This window comes from Microcebus murinus, chromosome 13, assembly GCF_040939455.1.
Source record: "Microcebus murinus isolate Inina chromosome 13, M.murinus_Inina_mat1.0, whole genome shotgun sequence".
Lineage (NCBI taxonomy): Eukaryota > Metazoa > Chordata > Mammalia > Primates > Cheirogaleidae > Microcebus > Microcebus murinus.
The window spans coordinates 75645994-75659892 of NC_134116.1; the positions used below are offsets into that span (position 1 = coordinate 75645994).

A 13899-nucleotide genomic window follows, 5' to 3' on the forward strand; every position below is an offset into this window, starting at 1 on the left:
TCGCGGAGGCGCGACCGGCTTCCCTTGGATCCGACTTACTTTCCGCCCGGGGGCCGGGCAGTGGAACTTCAGCCCTGTCCCCTCCCCAGTTTCGGGCGGCCCCCAGAGCTGAGTAAGCCGGGTGGAGGGACTCTGCAAGGATTTCCTGAGCGCGATGGGCTGGCGGAGGGGCGGGGGCAGGAGGGCACGGAGTAGGGACCCTGAACCTGCTGAGGCCGCGCTCCCCGGCCCGCGCCCCAGCGCCTCCCCACGCGCGCCCGGCCCAGGGCGCCCGCCCTCGGCGGCCCCCGCCCCTCTCCGGAGCCGTAGGGAAGCGAGTCCGGTAGGAAGAAGAGGGTAGGTGGGGAGGCGGATGAGGGGTGGGGGACCCCTTGACGTCACTAGAAGGAGGTGCCGGGGTAGGAAGTGGGCTGGGGTAAGGTTATAAATCGCCCCCGCCCTCGGCTGCTCCTAATCGAGGTCCGCAGGAGGCTCGGAGCGCTCCGGCCGGACACTCCTCGCAGCTCCTCCCCGGCGGCGGCGGCTCGGAGCGGGCTCCGGGACTCGGGCGCAGAGGCCAGCGGGCGCCGGGCGGCGAGGATTACCCCGGGAAGTGGCTGTCTCCTGGCTGGAGCCGAGAAGAGGGGCGCTCGGGGCGCAGGGCCAGAGCGCGGGGCCAGCGGCGGCGGAGCGCGAGAGGACGGGCTCTGACGGCGGGTCTTTGGCCGCGGGGAGCGCGGGCACCGGGCGAGCAGGCCGCGTCGCGCTCACCATGGTCAGCTGCTGGGACACCGGGGTCCTGCTGTGCGCGCTGCTCGGCTCTCTGCTTTTCACAGGTGAGGTGCGGCGGGGCCGGAGCGGAGCTGGGATGGGGCGGCGGAGGGCAGAGCCTGTGGGGCCGGGGCGGGTGCTAGCGGGGAGACGCGGCTGCAGCCCCGAGAAGCGAGCCTCGGCGGGAACCTCGGTCACCAGAGGCAGCGGGCACGCCTGGGGTCGCAGTGCCCTTTCTCCGAGTGGGCGCCTCGGAGAGTGGCTGGCCCAGGCCTGCGGGCATCACCGCCCAGAACGGGTCCTCGCGGGAGCTGCCCTTGAGCGGCAGAGTCGCTGATCCTCTACCCGGCTCCTGGGTGGGGTCTCACCGCCGAGGCTCCGGGCGCACGGCGCACCCGGACTGGCCTGGCACCCAGAGGCTGTCCCAGGCAGCCTGGCGCGGTTCCGCGGGGTCCTCCGGAGCCGGGAGCGGCAACTCCTGAACGCCCGCGAGGCTGCCGGGGGCTAGGTTGGGGCCGGAGCGTTGGCGACATTGGCAGCGACCTCGCGCCACGAGAGGGAAGGAGGAGAACCAATTTGGTGGGGGTCGCGTGCCCATGGGAGCAGACGGATCCCAGCAGAGGGCCAGCGCCAGTATCCCGCGACCCGCTTCGGCCCCGAGCCGGACTGACCCGGGGACGCCCGGCGGCGCGGACCGCGGCAGCCACCCGGGTGGGGCCCCGGCGGGGAGCGGGCCGGGTGCGCCGTCCAGCCCAGGTCGCCGGCGGCAGTGACCGTAACTGACCAGGGCAGCCAAGGGCCCAAATACCGTTACGTTACCCTGTTGCGAGCCCAGCCTTTACCTCTGAGCCAAGAAAGGGCGGACGATTTGGACCAAAAGATGCGGTTTGAGGAGTAGGTGAGGCCCGCCCCGACACCTAAGTCGGCCTTCGCTGGGCGTTTGGGAACGGGCGGCGAAACGGCCTGGGGCCAGGAGGCTTTCTGAGCGGTTCGTGTGGAGACCGCTGCCGTCGGAGGTCAAAGCCCAAGGGGACTTAGGTGCTCATTGGCGCTGAGTGGCCCAACCCCCAGTCCCGCTCCCCTGGGCGCTGAGAACCAGGTTTCCCAGCGCCTTCCTTGTAAGCGTCGTGGGGAAAAGGTAAAATGTGAAAAAAGCAAAACAAAACCAGTAACAAAAAGTAAGTTATTGCAATGATTCCCGGGAAAGGAAGACGGTAGGGTTGAGTATATTAAAAAACAAACAAACAAACAAAACCTCTTGTTAAACCCCAAAGGCAGTAATTATTAAATACTCTTTGTCAGTGGGAACGCTAATTAGACCGTCAGTTTCTCAGTAACATGGTTCGATTGGGGAAACTACTAAACCTGGAGACAGTGCGAAGAAGTAGTAATGCCTGAGCACTCACTATGAATTGGGAAATGTGCTAAAATAACAGTATTAAGTAAAATATTGTATTTTCTATTTTATAAACACATTTTTGTTTTGAAAAGTGGCTTATATAAAAATATAATTGCTTACAGAATTTAAGTAATTCACCTATTATGTAAAGGTAAATCTAGGTAAATAATTGTGAATTCAAAAATATGGGGAGGGGAAGTACATGATTTATTGGATTTTTCTGCTTCACGCATGTTTTTGTTTCAAAAAAACACTGTTGACTTTAGTAAAGCATAGTTTTATTTGAGACTAGGAGCATCTTAGATTGGTGGAAACTTTCCAGACACATGAGTGGGATCCTCTTGTGATTTCTCTTAGACTGTAACTTACTTACATCGGACAGAAATCTTGGAACTCTTGACTTTTTTGAAAAATTCACCCACGTTTTGGGAAGAAACGGGGAACAAACATTGATGAGAACTCTTTTCCCTTACAGTTTACAGAATGTTCTGCCAGCCGTATGGGTTTGTAATTGCAAAGCGTGCATTTGAAAACCTGTAGTAAGGATCTCACAGTAAACTGATCAGCTACCTACTTTCTGAACTACATCAGGGCTTTCAAACTGAACCAAAGGGCTACATTTCTGGGACGTAGTGTCCAGCAAGAGGTCACATTTCTGTCCTGTGGATTAATCAGGAGTCCTCTGGGATCCATCATGGACTAGGGTCTGCCCTTCAGGTGCCTAATCTTTGGATATCTGTGAGTTACTAATATTGTGTGTGTGTACGCAGCATGAGCTTGCACTGAGGTGTAAAATAACCAGAAGTTCAGGAAGACTAAGAGATCATGCATTTCCCCCCTAGAGAGTATCTTTACCTTCTCCCAAATATTATGGGAAATAAAAAGATGCCAATAATTTAGATACTCTCAAGTACTCCGTATCGGAAAACTCTATCTCTGTACAGGATACCAGTCCTCTTTCTCCAGCTCGGAGTCTCATTTCTTACCTTTAAGTGCCACACCCTTGATTAAAGCCACAAATCTTTTTCTTCTGCTCCCATTTTTCTTGAGTTGTTGAGCAACTAATATTTACAATTTACAATAACTAACTGAACTTGTAAATTTTGTGAGGAAAGGCCGCATAAATAATATTCAGTTAATCAAAATGTACACAAAAATACCTGTTTCCAAATTGAATATAATAAATCTCTCATAATAAAGTTAATTTACATAACAACTTCTGCTCTTTTCTCCAAGATTTTATGAAGCTACATTCTTTTTTTTTGTCTAATATTTTGTCAAATTTTTTTTAGTACTTTTTTACCCTTTTTTCTTTCCCTGTTGAAAACTCTATAACAGGCTGTCTAGTTTCTTTTCTAATGATCACCAAGTGGGTTTTTTGCTTTCATATGTAAAATGAAGAAGTTAGAATGAATGGTTGATTTCCAAGGCCCTTTTCTGACTCTAAAATTCAATGAATGATTCCAGGAAATAGACTAAATACAGTGTCTGTCTTTCTCTTTTCTCTCTCCCTACCTTATTTATATTTACATATAGAATGGATGATAAACCATACGATGCTGGGGTTGTAAGGATGAATTGAGTTTCCCCTGCTATTAGTAATCACATTGTAGTTTCTTTCTAACAGAATGTACCTAGTCAACTAGTTAACTTGGCCTGTAGTGGGCTATGTTTTGTAAGAGATGAGCTGGTATAGGATGCCCAAGCCAGTAGGAATCATTTTCTTGGGTTTTTTTCACTAGCAAAATGTGTAACTCTATGAAGTAGACTTTTCTTCATAACTAGCTGCATTAAGTCTTTTAAGGATATCAGCAATTTAAAACCCCTATACATTTCTTGAATTTTTACAATTAACATTTATTTGATCAAAAAATGGTTTATCCTGAATGAGTTCCAGGTTTCAACAGGGATACGAAACGCTTTACTTAAAATTGAATCGATTTCATGTGACTTTTAAGAAATAAACCATTCTGGGAGGCAAAGGCAGGAGAATCACTTGAGGTCAGGAGTTTGAGACCAGCCTGAGCAAAAGAGAGACCCCCATCTCTACTAAAAATAGATAAAATTAGCTGGGTGTGGGGTGTGGTTGTGCATGCCTGTAGTCCCAGCTACTTGGGAGGCTGAGGCAGGAGAATTGCTTGAGTCTAGCAGTTGGAAATTGCAGTAAGCTATGATGATGCCACTGTATTCCAGCCCTGGGAGTGAGACCCTGTCTCAAAAAAAAAAAAAAAAGAAACAAAGAATCCAAATAATTACGTTGTTCTTTCCAAAAACTATCCAGGCATTTCTAAATCTACTTTGAATGTATATAATGTAGAAGTTGAAAATATGTTGCATAAAAATGGTTTTATATTGACCACAAAAACGTAATGCCTTTGAGGAAGACTATGTAACCTATTGCCATCTACACACAGCAAAGTTATGACCAATGTTTACCCTGGCTTGGGTGGTTGGGCAAGACAAGAACAAATAGGAGAGTAAGTAGCTTGTGCAGTGCTTTAAATTGAGATGTGTATGTGAGTGGGCGTAAGAAGGAAGAGAAAGCAAGAGAAGCTATCTTGGTGCTTGAATGTTAAATGCAAAGCCTGCTGGTGTAAGCAGAGACCAGGCATGTCCGGTTCTAGTAAATATCAAGTAAATATCATCATTTTTCAGTGTGTGATTGTGGATAGAGGAGGAAGGGCATTTGAAATCATCCCAAGCTTATTTTTTTTTTTAAGTAAAAATACATTAGTGTGAGTGGTTGAAAGCATAAAACCATCTATTGCATTGGGTTTAAACAATTTAATAGAACTGAACAGTCCATTCCGCTCCATGGACCTTAGTCTACCGGAGAGGCTTGTGAACAATGACAAGGTCTCCTGCTCCATGCTTTCCAGGATCACTGTTGGTTCCTCGCCCTCTTGGGTGCCTTGGAAATAGCATGCTGCTGATTAAATTGCTGGGTTTTATACCAGATTGAGAGAGGGGAAGGAAATGAGAGGAATGGGGTATTTGAGGGAGGGCTTGAAAGGAAAGCCTTCCAAAGGAAAGCTTAGCACACGGGGCTGCACAGGGCTTCATTAAGGAAATGGTTCCATTGAGTCTGCTGAAGATAGTGGACTAGATTTCCTGCATTGCTGCTGGGGCGGATGTGGGGAGATGTCAAGAATTCCTGGGGATTTCCCATCAGTCTTGGTGACGCTGGATGCCTGAAAGCCACGTCTGATTGCTGCACCTCTCCTCAATTTTGAGCGCTGAGAGACTCGATCTTGTTTCACAGACACACCCATTGTTAGAACTAGATGGAACCTCATTGATCCAATCCACTCATTTCAGAGATGAGAAAACCAGCCCAGAGAAGATCAGTGATTTTTTTCAAAGTGAACAGCTAGCTCGCGGCAGGCCCCCAAGCGAAACCTGATATTTGTACTACAGATAACATGTCTTCTACATTTGTATATTTCCTCTTCCCCAAACAGAAGAGAGATGTTCAAATATTTGTTGAATAACATTATTACAATGCTAACATTTCTTTCTAAGTGACATCTTTTTTTTTAATCTGAAATTTTCTCCTATTTTCTTAAAGCCTATAAGGGGTTTAAATTAAGAATCAAAATGATGGCTGCTTAGCACACCAAGAGGTTTGGTCAGAAGATTAATTTTCCTTGTGAGTACTTGGAATCCTTCTTTTGAACAGCTGTGGCTTACATAGTTGTGGCTTATGGTACTAGCTTCATCTTTCACCACTTTCCTCCATACACCCTGGGTTCCAGCTACACAAACTCTACCCCAGTCAAACAAATTACTTCTTCAGATGGGCTTCACTTTCATCACTGTGTTCATGCGGCTCGTCTGCCTGCAGGACCCTTTCCCTCCCTCGGTAGCCCCTTCTCCCCTGCCTGCAAAACCCAGCTTAGCAATCCCCACCTCCAGGAGCTCCGTCCTCCCTGAAGCCCCAGACAGAACTGATGGTTTATTCTGCTCCCCTGTAGCCCCTCCAGTCCTTCTCACCTTGCACTGTTAGCATTTTATGTGTCTGGGGCTTTCCTCTTTGGGAGGGAGATCATGTCTTAGCTGTCCTTAGATCTCTGGCAACTGATAGAATGCCTGGCATAGAGGCTTGCAGTAAGTGTTGGAACAAATTAATGAATGAATATGTAGCCACACGGTCATCTCAAAGAAGAAATCTCAGACGTGAATTTATTCCCATATATGGAGGTGCTCTTGCCTGTCCGTTTGGCCTCAGTTATGATGGATTGCTTACAGTGACTCTTCTCAATACACAATATTTGTCCTCTTTAGCAAGTGACTACGATGTAGGAAATCAGCTATAATCTTCAGCTCTCTGAGAAAACCATCTCATGTAATCTCCTCCTGTTTGGGCATGGTGCTTCCCTAGGGCCTCTGAGCCACCAAAGCCAGGCAGAAATTCTGTCTTAGCCTCTATTGGTGAGTGCTAAGCACTTCAGCTTTATCCTACAGTATTTTGTACAATTTTTAGAGACAACAGAGCCCTCAGAGTTTATGGTTTGAGTGACTTGCCCTCTCGCTGGGCTGGGATGCAAACCTGACCAACGGAGATCTGGCCCAATCTGAATTAACTATGTAGGAGCCTCAGTTATGAGACCAGACTGGTCTGCCTAGCTTCCACTTTCCTTAGGATGTGTTCTCCTCAACCTTTCACACAAATGGGTTCCTGGCAGGACCATCCTACTAGGTGTGAGAAAGGCTCTCGAAAAGTCTGAATCCCATGGGTTGGGCTAAAGCTGGTGCCTCCCCACCCCCACTCCACCCTATGCTGCACATGCCCATAACGTACTCCAAAACACCCTTGCCAGAGCGTGGTCCCTGGCCAGCAGCAGCAGCATCCCCTGGGAACTTAATGAATCAAAGCTTTCGTTTTAATAAAAGCCAGGGTGTGGTTTTCTTGGGTTTTGTTTGTTTGCTTAGTAAAGGATTCATAGTCAGTTGTGGTCTCAGGGTTGAAGTCCTCTTCCCTAACACTCTAGTGATTATCTTTGACCTGTGTGACCAAGGCACTAGACCTGGGCTGCCAGGAGCCCCTGCTGGCTCCCACATTGTTCTTGTGTCCTGTCTTCTGCTGGGAAACCTGTGTCCTACTCCAAAACTCTTTGCAGAATCTTGGACTCAGTTTGGACCCATAATCAAAGTAAGCAGAGGTTGTGGTCTTGAAGAATACCATGGTGAACCAAATCATGGGTGGCAAGATCAATGTCTCAGAAAATGTGGACTTGCTGGAAAACAGTAAGAATGGCATTAAATAGATTAGTTTTAACCATAAATAAAGTGCTACAAGGCATTTGCTTCTGAAACAAAATTACTTGGTGGTAAAAACCAGCAGTGGTAAGTATCCTTCTCTGGAATCTTCGGTTGTCAAGGACTCATCACTATGTCACTGCAGCTGATAACACATTTCATGTGCCTCCTAATGGCTTGAAATTTAATGTGTTTTGCACTTGCCTTCTTCCTTGTCTCCTTATTGCAAATCTTAACAAAGGCTTTGCCTTTTCACAGGTTATCACAATGCTTGCAGGCACTTTTTCTCTGCCTGGACTGCTATCCTTCTATTTAGCGGTGGAGTATATATAAATGGATTTCCTTTCAAGCCACAGACACACCCATGTGGTCTACACAAGCAGAACTACAATTATCAGATTCTTCTGTTAAAAGAGGCCTGAAGTGAACCTTGTATAAATGAAAGGCTTTGGCTGTTATTACATACAAATATAAAACCACTTAAACACAAGGCCACCTTCAGCAAAACCCACCCTGGTTATTAATTAGTCTGCCAATTGATTTCCATGAAAGCCTTCGCCTCTCTCTCGGTCTGTACTCCCCAGCTTGGGCTCTATATTAGAATCCTTTGGGAGCTTTTACAAATCCTCCTCTGGGAGCTTTTACAAGTCCTCGTGCCTGGATGCACACCTGACCGATTTAATCACAATCTCTTGAGAGGGACCCAAGCATCAGTAATTTTAAAGCCCCTGGGTGAATTTCATCATACATCAGAATCACCTGGTGATTGCAAAATGACAGACTGCTGGACCCCACCCCAGAGATTCTGATTCAGTAGGTCTGGGGTGGGGCCAAGAATGCTTTTCTATCAAGTTCCCCTGTGATACGGAGGTACCTGGTCTAGAGACCACACCTTGAGAACCACAGCCCTAGAGGCCTGGCCACCAGAGAGTCACCTGCCCACTAACTCATCACTAGACAAAGTGTAGGAAACTGTATTCATGAGAGTTCCCACCAGGAGGAGGAGTCCGTGTTAGTAGAGTAGTAGAGTGTGGCAGAGGAACACTTAGATCGGGAGCTAGGGTGTGTACCCAATGTGACTAACTGAAGTTCCCTTCTAAGGAGAGTGGGTCTGCTTTGCTGAGAGGGGTGTGTAAGTTAGGGGCCAGAAGCTGGTCCAGACGATGGAGCTACTAGTAGTCCTCCTCTGCCCTAGACTACGTAGCGCTCAGCCCTTCCTCTATACAAATACCATGCTATTAGCCTGTCCTGGGCACCACGTGCCTGGGTCCAGCCCTGCTTTCCTCCAGTGTGTCCCGCAAACTGCTCTCCATCTGAGCCTCCGTACTTCCTTGGCTGGGATCAGTGTGTCCCCAGCTTTGGTATCTGAATTCTACCTGTTGGCCTGCTGACTTTCATGACGCATCATGGGTCGGTCTTTCCCTATTGCTGAGAAAAGTTTTTGCTGGTTGGGGATGGAGCTCCCCCCCCCCATCATCATGAGGAGCCATGGTGCTGGAATGCTTCTTGTGAAACACCAAGGATCTAAGCTGCTTCCCCTTCCCTGAGAGCATCTAGGGTCCCTCCAGGGCACTGAATTCCTAACATTGTGTGAGCTCTGCTTTGACACTTTAAAGTTCAAATACAGAAAGAGCACACCCTTTAACTACCAATCACTGCTCCTGCCGGCTGAGTCACAAGAACCACTTGTGTCTGCCATCTACTGCTCCCTAACAAGACGGACCAAACCGTAGTGGCCTAAAACAACAATTCATTATGCCCCATGATTCTAGGGGTTAGACATTTGGGCTGGGCTCAGCTAAGTGGTTTTCCTTCGGGTCTTACCTGGGTGGTTCCTGCAGCTGTAGCCCCTGGCATTGCCACCGGGACCTTGGTCCCCAGCCTCCCTCTCCACACGGTCTTTCCTTGTTCAGCATTCTAGCCAGGGCTTCCGCATGTGGAGGCAGGGGCATTCCAAGAGTGCACTGGCGGAAGCTGCAAGGTGTTTTGTGGCTTAGACTTTGGAACTCCTGCGTCCCTCTGCCACATTCTATTGGTCAAAGCAAGTCTTGGCCCAGAGTCAGGGGTGGGGAAGCAGATTGCTCTCTTGATGGGAGGAGCTGCACAGCGTTTTTCAATCTACCACACCACTGTTCAACACATCGCATTTTCTTTTCAGTCTAGATATTAGGCTGGGGGTTGGCCAAGAAAATAATAGTATATAAAAATAAATACTAAGTAATGTCTTCATCCTTCTAAACAGTATCTGGGAATGAAAAAGCGGGCCCAGTGGAAGAGCCTTCTGTGTAGGGTGTGTAAGGCATGGGTAGGCTGGCCTGCCAGCCGCTTTTGACTATGCTGAAACCGGCAAGTGAGGATTCAGAGTGTTGGCAGCTCTGAGGCTTTTTGAGGCTTCTATGGAAGGGCCCTGATTTAGCACCTTCTGGAGGGTGTGGAGACTACAGGGAGAGATCTGCTTTGTAGGGAGGGAGAAAGGAGGGAACCAAGCCCCTTTATTTTACTCAGTCCCAAGAGGTAGGTGCAGTGCTCTTCACGGTGAGGAAAGTGATGCATAGGTAAATTAAACACTTTGCCCAAGATCCCAGAGTGGTAAGTAAAGCTGGAATTATTTGAATCTGAGTCTGTCAGACTCCAACCCTCCCCTCTTACCATGCCTTCCTGCCTAAATGAAAAGAGGAGAGGGAAAAGGGTGTGGACGGGAGTGTGCTAGTCTTTCCCTTTTTCTATCCTTGGAGTTTGGTCATCTCCAAAGAATGTGAGAAGCCACTACCACTACAGCCTAAAGTGGCCTTGGGAGATTCCACTGCTACTGTGGCAGCCACTGTTCACGTCTCCATTAAGACAGACTTTTAATCATACAGGTTTTCTTATCACAGGCATTCAAGGACCTTCCAAAAAAGTTAAAGTCAGAAAAAAGATCCCCAAAGCCATTAAGAGCATGATTTTTGGTGGGCTTCCAAACTGCCCACCAAAGTAGCTCAGATGACAAAGAAGAATAGGAAGAGGCCAGGACTTTGATTCTAGAAAAGCTCTCATCAGGCAGGTCCTCTGAAAAAGCTGGGACTGCCTTTTGACACTCAGTTTCCAGGAATCCAGTGCCTACACCTTTGTGCATTAGATCCCAGCAACCTCCAAACTTGTGGCTTTTCTTGAATGACACTTGAGTACCTAAGGGAAGGACCCAGAAGTGTCTTTGACCCTGAAGGCAGATGCTACAAGAATTAGAGGGAGGACACTAACTGTCCCCAAGGGAAGGGGAAGGAGTACAAGTACTGAGCTTCTCCTCAGCACGGGAAACTTGCTGTATCAGCTCGATTCTCTTCATAACCATCCAACCTGTGCGCTTGTAACTTTGTTTCATAAGTCGAAACCCTGAGGCTGAAAAAAACCTGATGACTCACTGAGGGTCACACTTATTGAGCAACCAGGCCAAGATTCAAACCTAGGTCTTTCTGAGTTTAAAATAGGTACTCTTTCCACTAACATTTACGCCAAATATCTTCAATGATAAATCTAGAAATTAAAGAAAAAGGTGAGAGTTTTGTTACCAGGGTTTAGGGTAAAAAGGTGTTATAACTGTGAGAAAAGACAACTGTCCAAGAACTTTTTCCTCGAGGGAGTTACATGTCATCTGAAGTGGCCGCCCACAGGCTTTGATTTCCCTGTTTGATTGGCAGTCCCTGTACAGTTAGCAAAACTGGAAGCATTTCTCTGAGTCCTGTTGCTCCTTGTGTCTCTTCCCCCTACTTAGATTACTTCCTTCACAAAATCAGACCTGCTAGAAGTCAAGAAATGAAAACAGAGCTTTATTTCTTCTTCCTTGATCTATTACTTGGATAGGGACACTTTTTCTTACCAGAATACTGTCATGTTTATCAGAATCTGAGAAAAAATCCTATCTTGCCCCCTATTGAGGCATTTTATCTTTCACTCCAAGGGAAAAGATGGAAAGGGCGGTCAAATAGATACATGCCTTATAGGGAAACTATATGGAGTATCCAATTATACTGTTAGATTTTGGTGATTGTTTTCTTTCTCTAAGTTGGCATTAGAGAAACCAAAAATATATGTAAACAGACAGAGAGGCAGGGATACATTAGAGAGGACTGCAAAGAAACAATGTAAAGAGCAATGTAAACTCTTGCTACAGCATTTCGTCTATGATTAATGGTATTGCTTTCTTTTGGGGAAACACTGTTTAACTGTCTTTTTTCCACTTAATGTCTCCTGCTGGATCAGATTTTTGTTGTTCTTTGAAAATTTTTATAGCTTCAGGATCTTCTCCATTGGGAATTCTACTAGAACTGGAGAAAAAAATGCATAGCAATTGAGTCATTGTAATGCCCTAGAATGGACTTTGGGTACCTGTGACTCCTGGAGAGTCAGGGAATGCTTGACACACACTGTTGATGTACAAATGAAAAATGGTTCTACCCCTCACTCACCCATCCCATCCTCTGTTCTCAAAACTGGTAAATGAAAAATACCCTGCACAAAGTGTTTGCCACACAAAGTCATTTGGAAGGCAAATGGGAAATTCAGGAAACTAATAGGAATGCTAATTTTCAGGAATTTCTATTTCACTTTAGCCTTTTTGAGCTGACATTAAACTTAGTGATTCTAAATCCAAATATATCTTTTCTTTAGAAAATTCTAAATTGTAGAAATAAAGTTTGTTTTGTTGTTATTTAAAAGATGTGCTTTACAATCCAAACAGATAGGCGTGGGATTGCCTCTCTGGAGTAATTCCTTCACCATTTGGGGAGAATGTTAAATACAAACTTGAGAGGGGATGTTTAAGAAACACATTTTCTTACAATGATTTGAAATGCTCTTTTCTTCCATGATTTCATGAGGAAAAACAGGGATCATATTAAATTTAATTCTCCTGATGCCAATGTCATAGCTAGTCATTATTTTAGATTTATGTCCAATTTCCAACTTGAGTTTAGGCTTTACATACAAGACTGTTTTAGAATATTTTAACATATTCACTTAAAAGGTGCTCAAGGGATTATCATCAAGTAACCCATTATATTTTAGTTAGAGGTATAAATATGGTTATATTCATTATGCTACAGGTTTACCACGGAATAAGTAGTTTTTTATTTGCTTTGGGGTTTTTTGTTTTGTTTTATTTTGTTTTGTAGACAGGATCTCATTCTGTTACCCAGGCTAGAGTGCAGTGGGGTTAAAATAGCTCACTGCAACCTCAAATTCCTGGGCTCAGGTGATCCTCCTGCCTCAGCCTCCCTAATAGCTGGGACTATAGGCATGCACCACCATGCCCACATAATTTTTTAAAAAATTGTTTTGTAGAGATGGGATCTTGCTGTATTACCCAGGCTGGTCTTAAACTCCTGCCCTTCCATCTCAGCCTCCCAAGGTGCTAGGCCTACAGGTGTAAGCGACTGTGCCCAGCCTGAATAAATGTTTTTATTTTGTGAACTTAAGTGTGTTAGTTAAGAATTTGTGACTACTTATACTAAAAAATGTGTTCCTTAAACAAAAGTGTACATAGTTTGGAGAAGATCTCTATTTGTTGACGTAGATTATCATCTATATTTCTTGGTATTCACCTATTCTACTTCTAAATGACATTTCCTGAGAGCCCAGCTTAGGGCTGAAAGCTCTTTAAGAAGAAAGGCTGTTTCTGGTCCCTCTTTGCAGGTGTGAATCCAGTAGAGTACCTGGCTCATAAGAGTCAGCCCATAAATGCTGTTTGAACTGACCAAAACTGTATCCTAAGCTGTTTCTCTGAGTCTCAGAGGCCCTCATAAAAGCCATGGTTCTGCACTGGTTTACTGTCTAGGAATCCATGTGTGTGTGTGTGTATAAACAGAGGAGGTTGGCAGAAATATGTCCAAGAGCTGGCAATAATTCTCCCCAAACATATGTGATGTTCTGTTCCTTCTATCTGGGTCATCCTCTGGTCTAGTCACTGCTTTGTTGTGCTTGGCTGACCCGGCCATGTTGTCCTGAATTGACCCTGGACTCAGGATTGAGAATGGGAGTCTAAGCTGCACAGCCACTAGAGAATTGACCCCCAAGAAACTGTCCTTGAGATGAGCCCTCCTGCTGGGATACTCTTAGCTGGTGAAGGTTCCCAAACAGCCCAGAAGAAAGACAGTTGATTGAGAACACTTAATTTCTAGGTACGCCAACCGGGCTTGAGATACTGGGTCATGTTGCTATTGCTGCCATTGTTTTTGCCACCTAGGATAAAAAATTTTTGATGGAAAATGATTTCCTCTTGGCTCTGGACCATCCATAGTACAGGCTGGGTGAACAGAGGAAAGGAAAGACAAGCTAAGCCCTAGCTAATGTATGCCATCGGATAGTCTCTTTAATCCCCTCATTGCTGAATCTCCACCCCAGCACTTCCATGATGCTCTACTTCAACAAGCACAATGTGACCTGCGTGTCTATTAATATTCTAAAACATGGTTACTTGTAACTTTTTTTCCAGTGTCAAGTGAAGTCATACAGAC

The 13899-nt window shown here is 46.2% G+C and overlaps 1 protein-coding gene across 1 annotated transcript in view; it reads left to right on the top strand.

Annotated features, from left to right (window-relative positions):
* The first annotated feature begins 432 nt into the window (after positions 1-432).
* The window catches only part of FLT1 (fms related receptor tyrosine kinase 1), a 171072-nt gene continuing 157605 nt past the window's right edge, over positions 433-13899 (top strand). The window contains exon 1 of the mRNA XM_076009526.1: positions 433-815. Within this exon, the coding sequence (XP_075865641.1) occupies positions 752-815 (64 nt within the window). The 5' untranslated portion in view covers positions 433-751. The remainder of the gene's footprint in view (positions 816-13899) is intronic.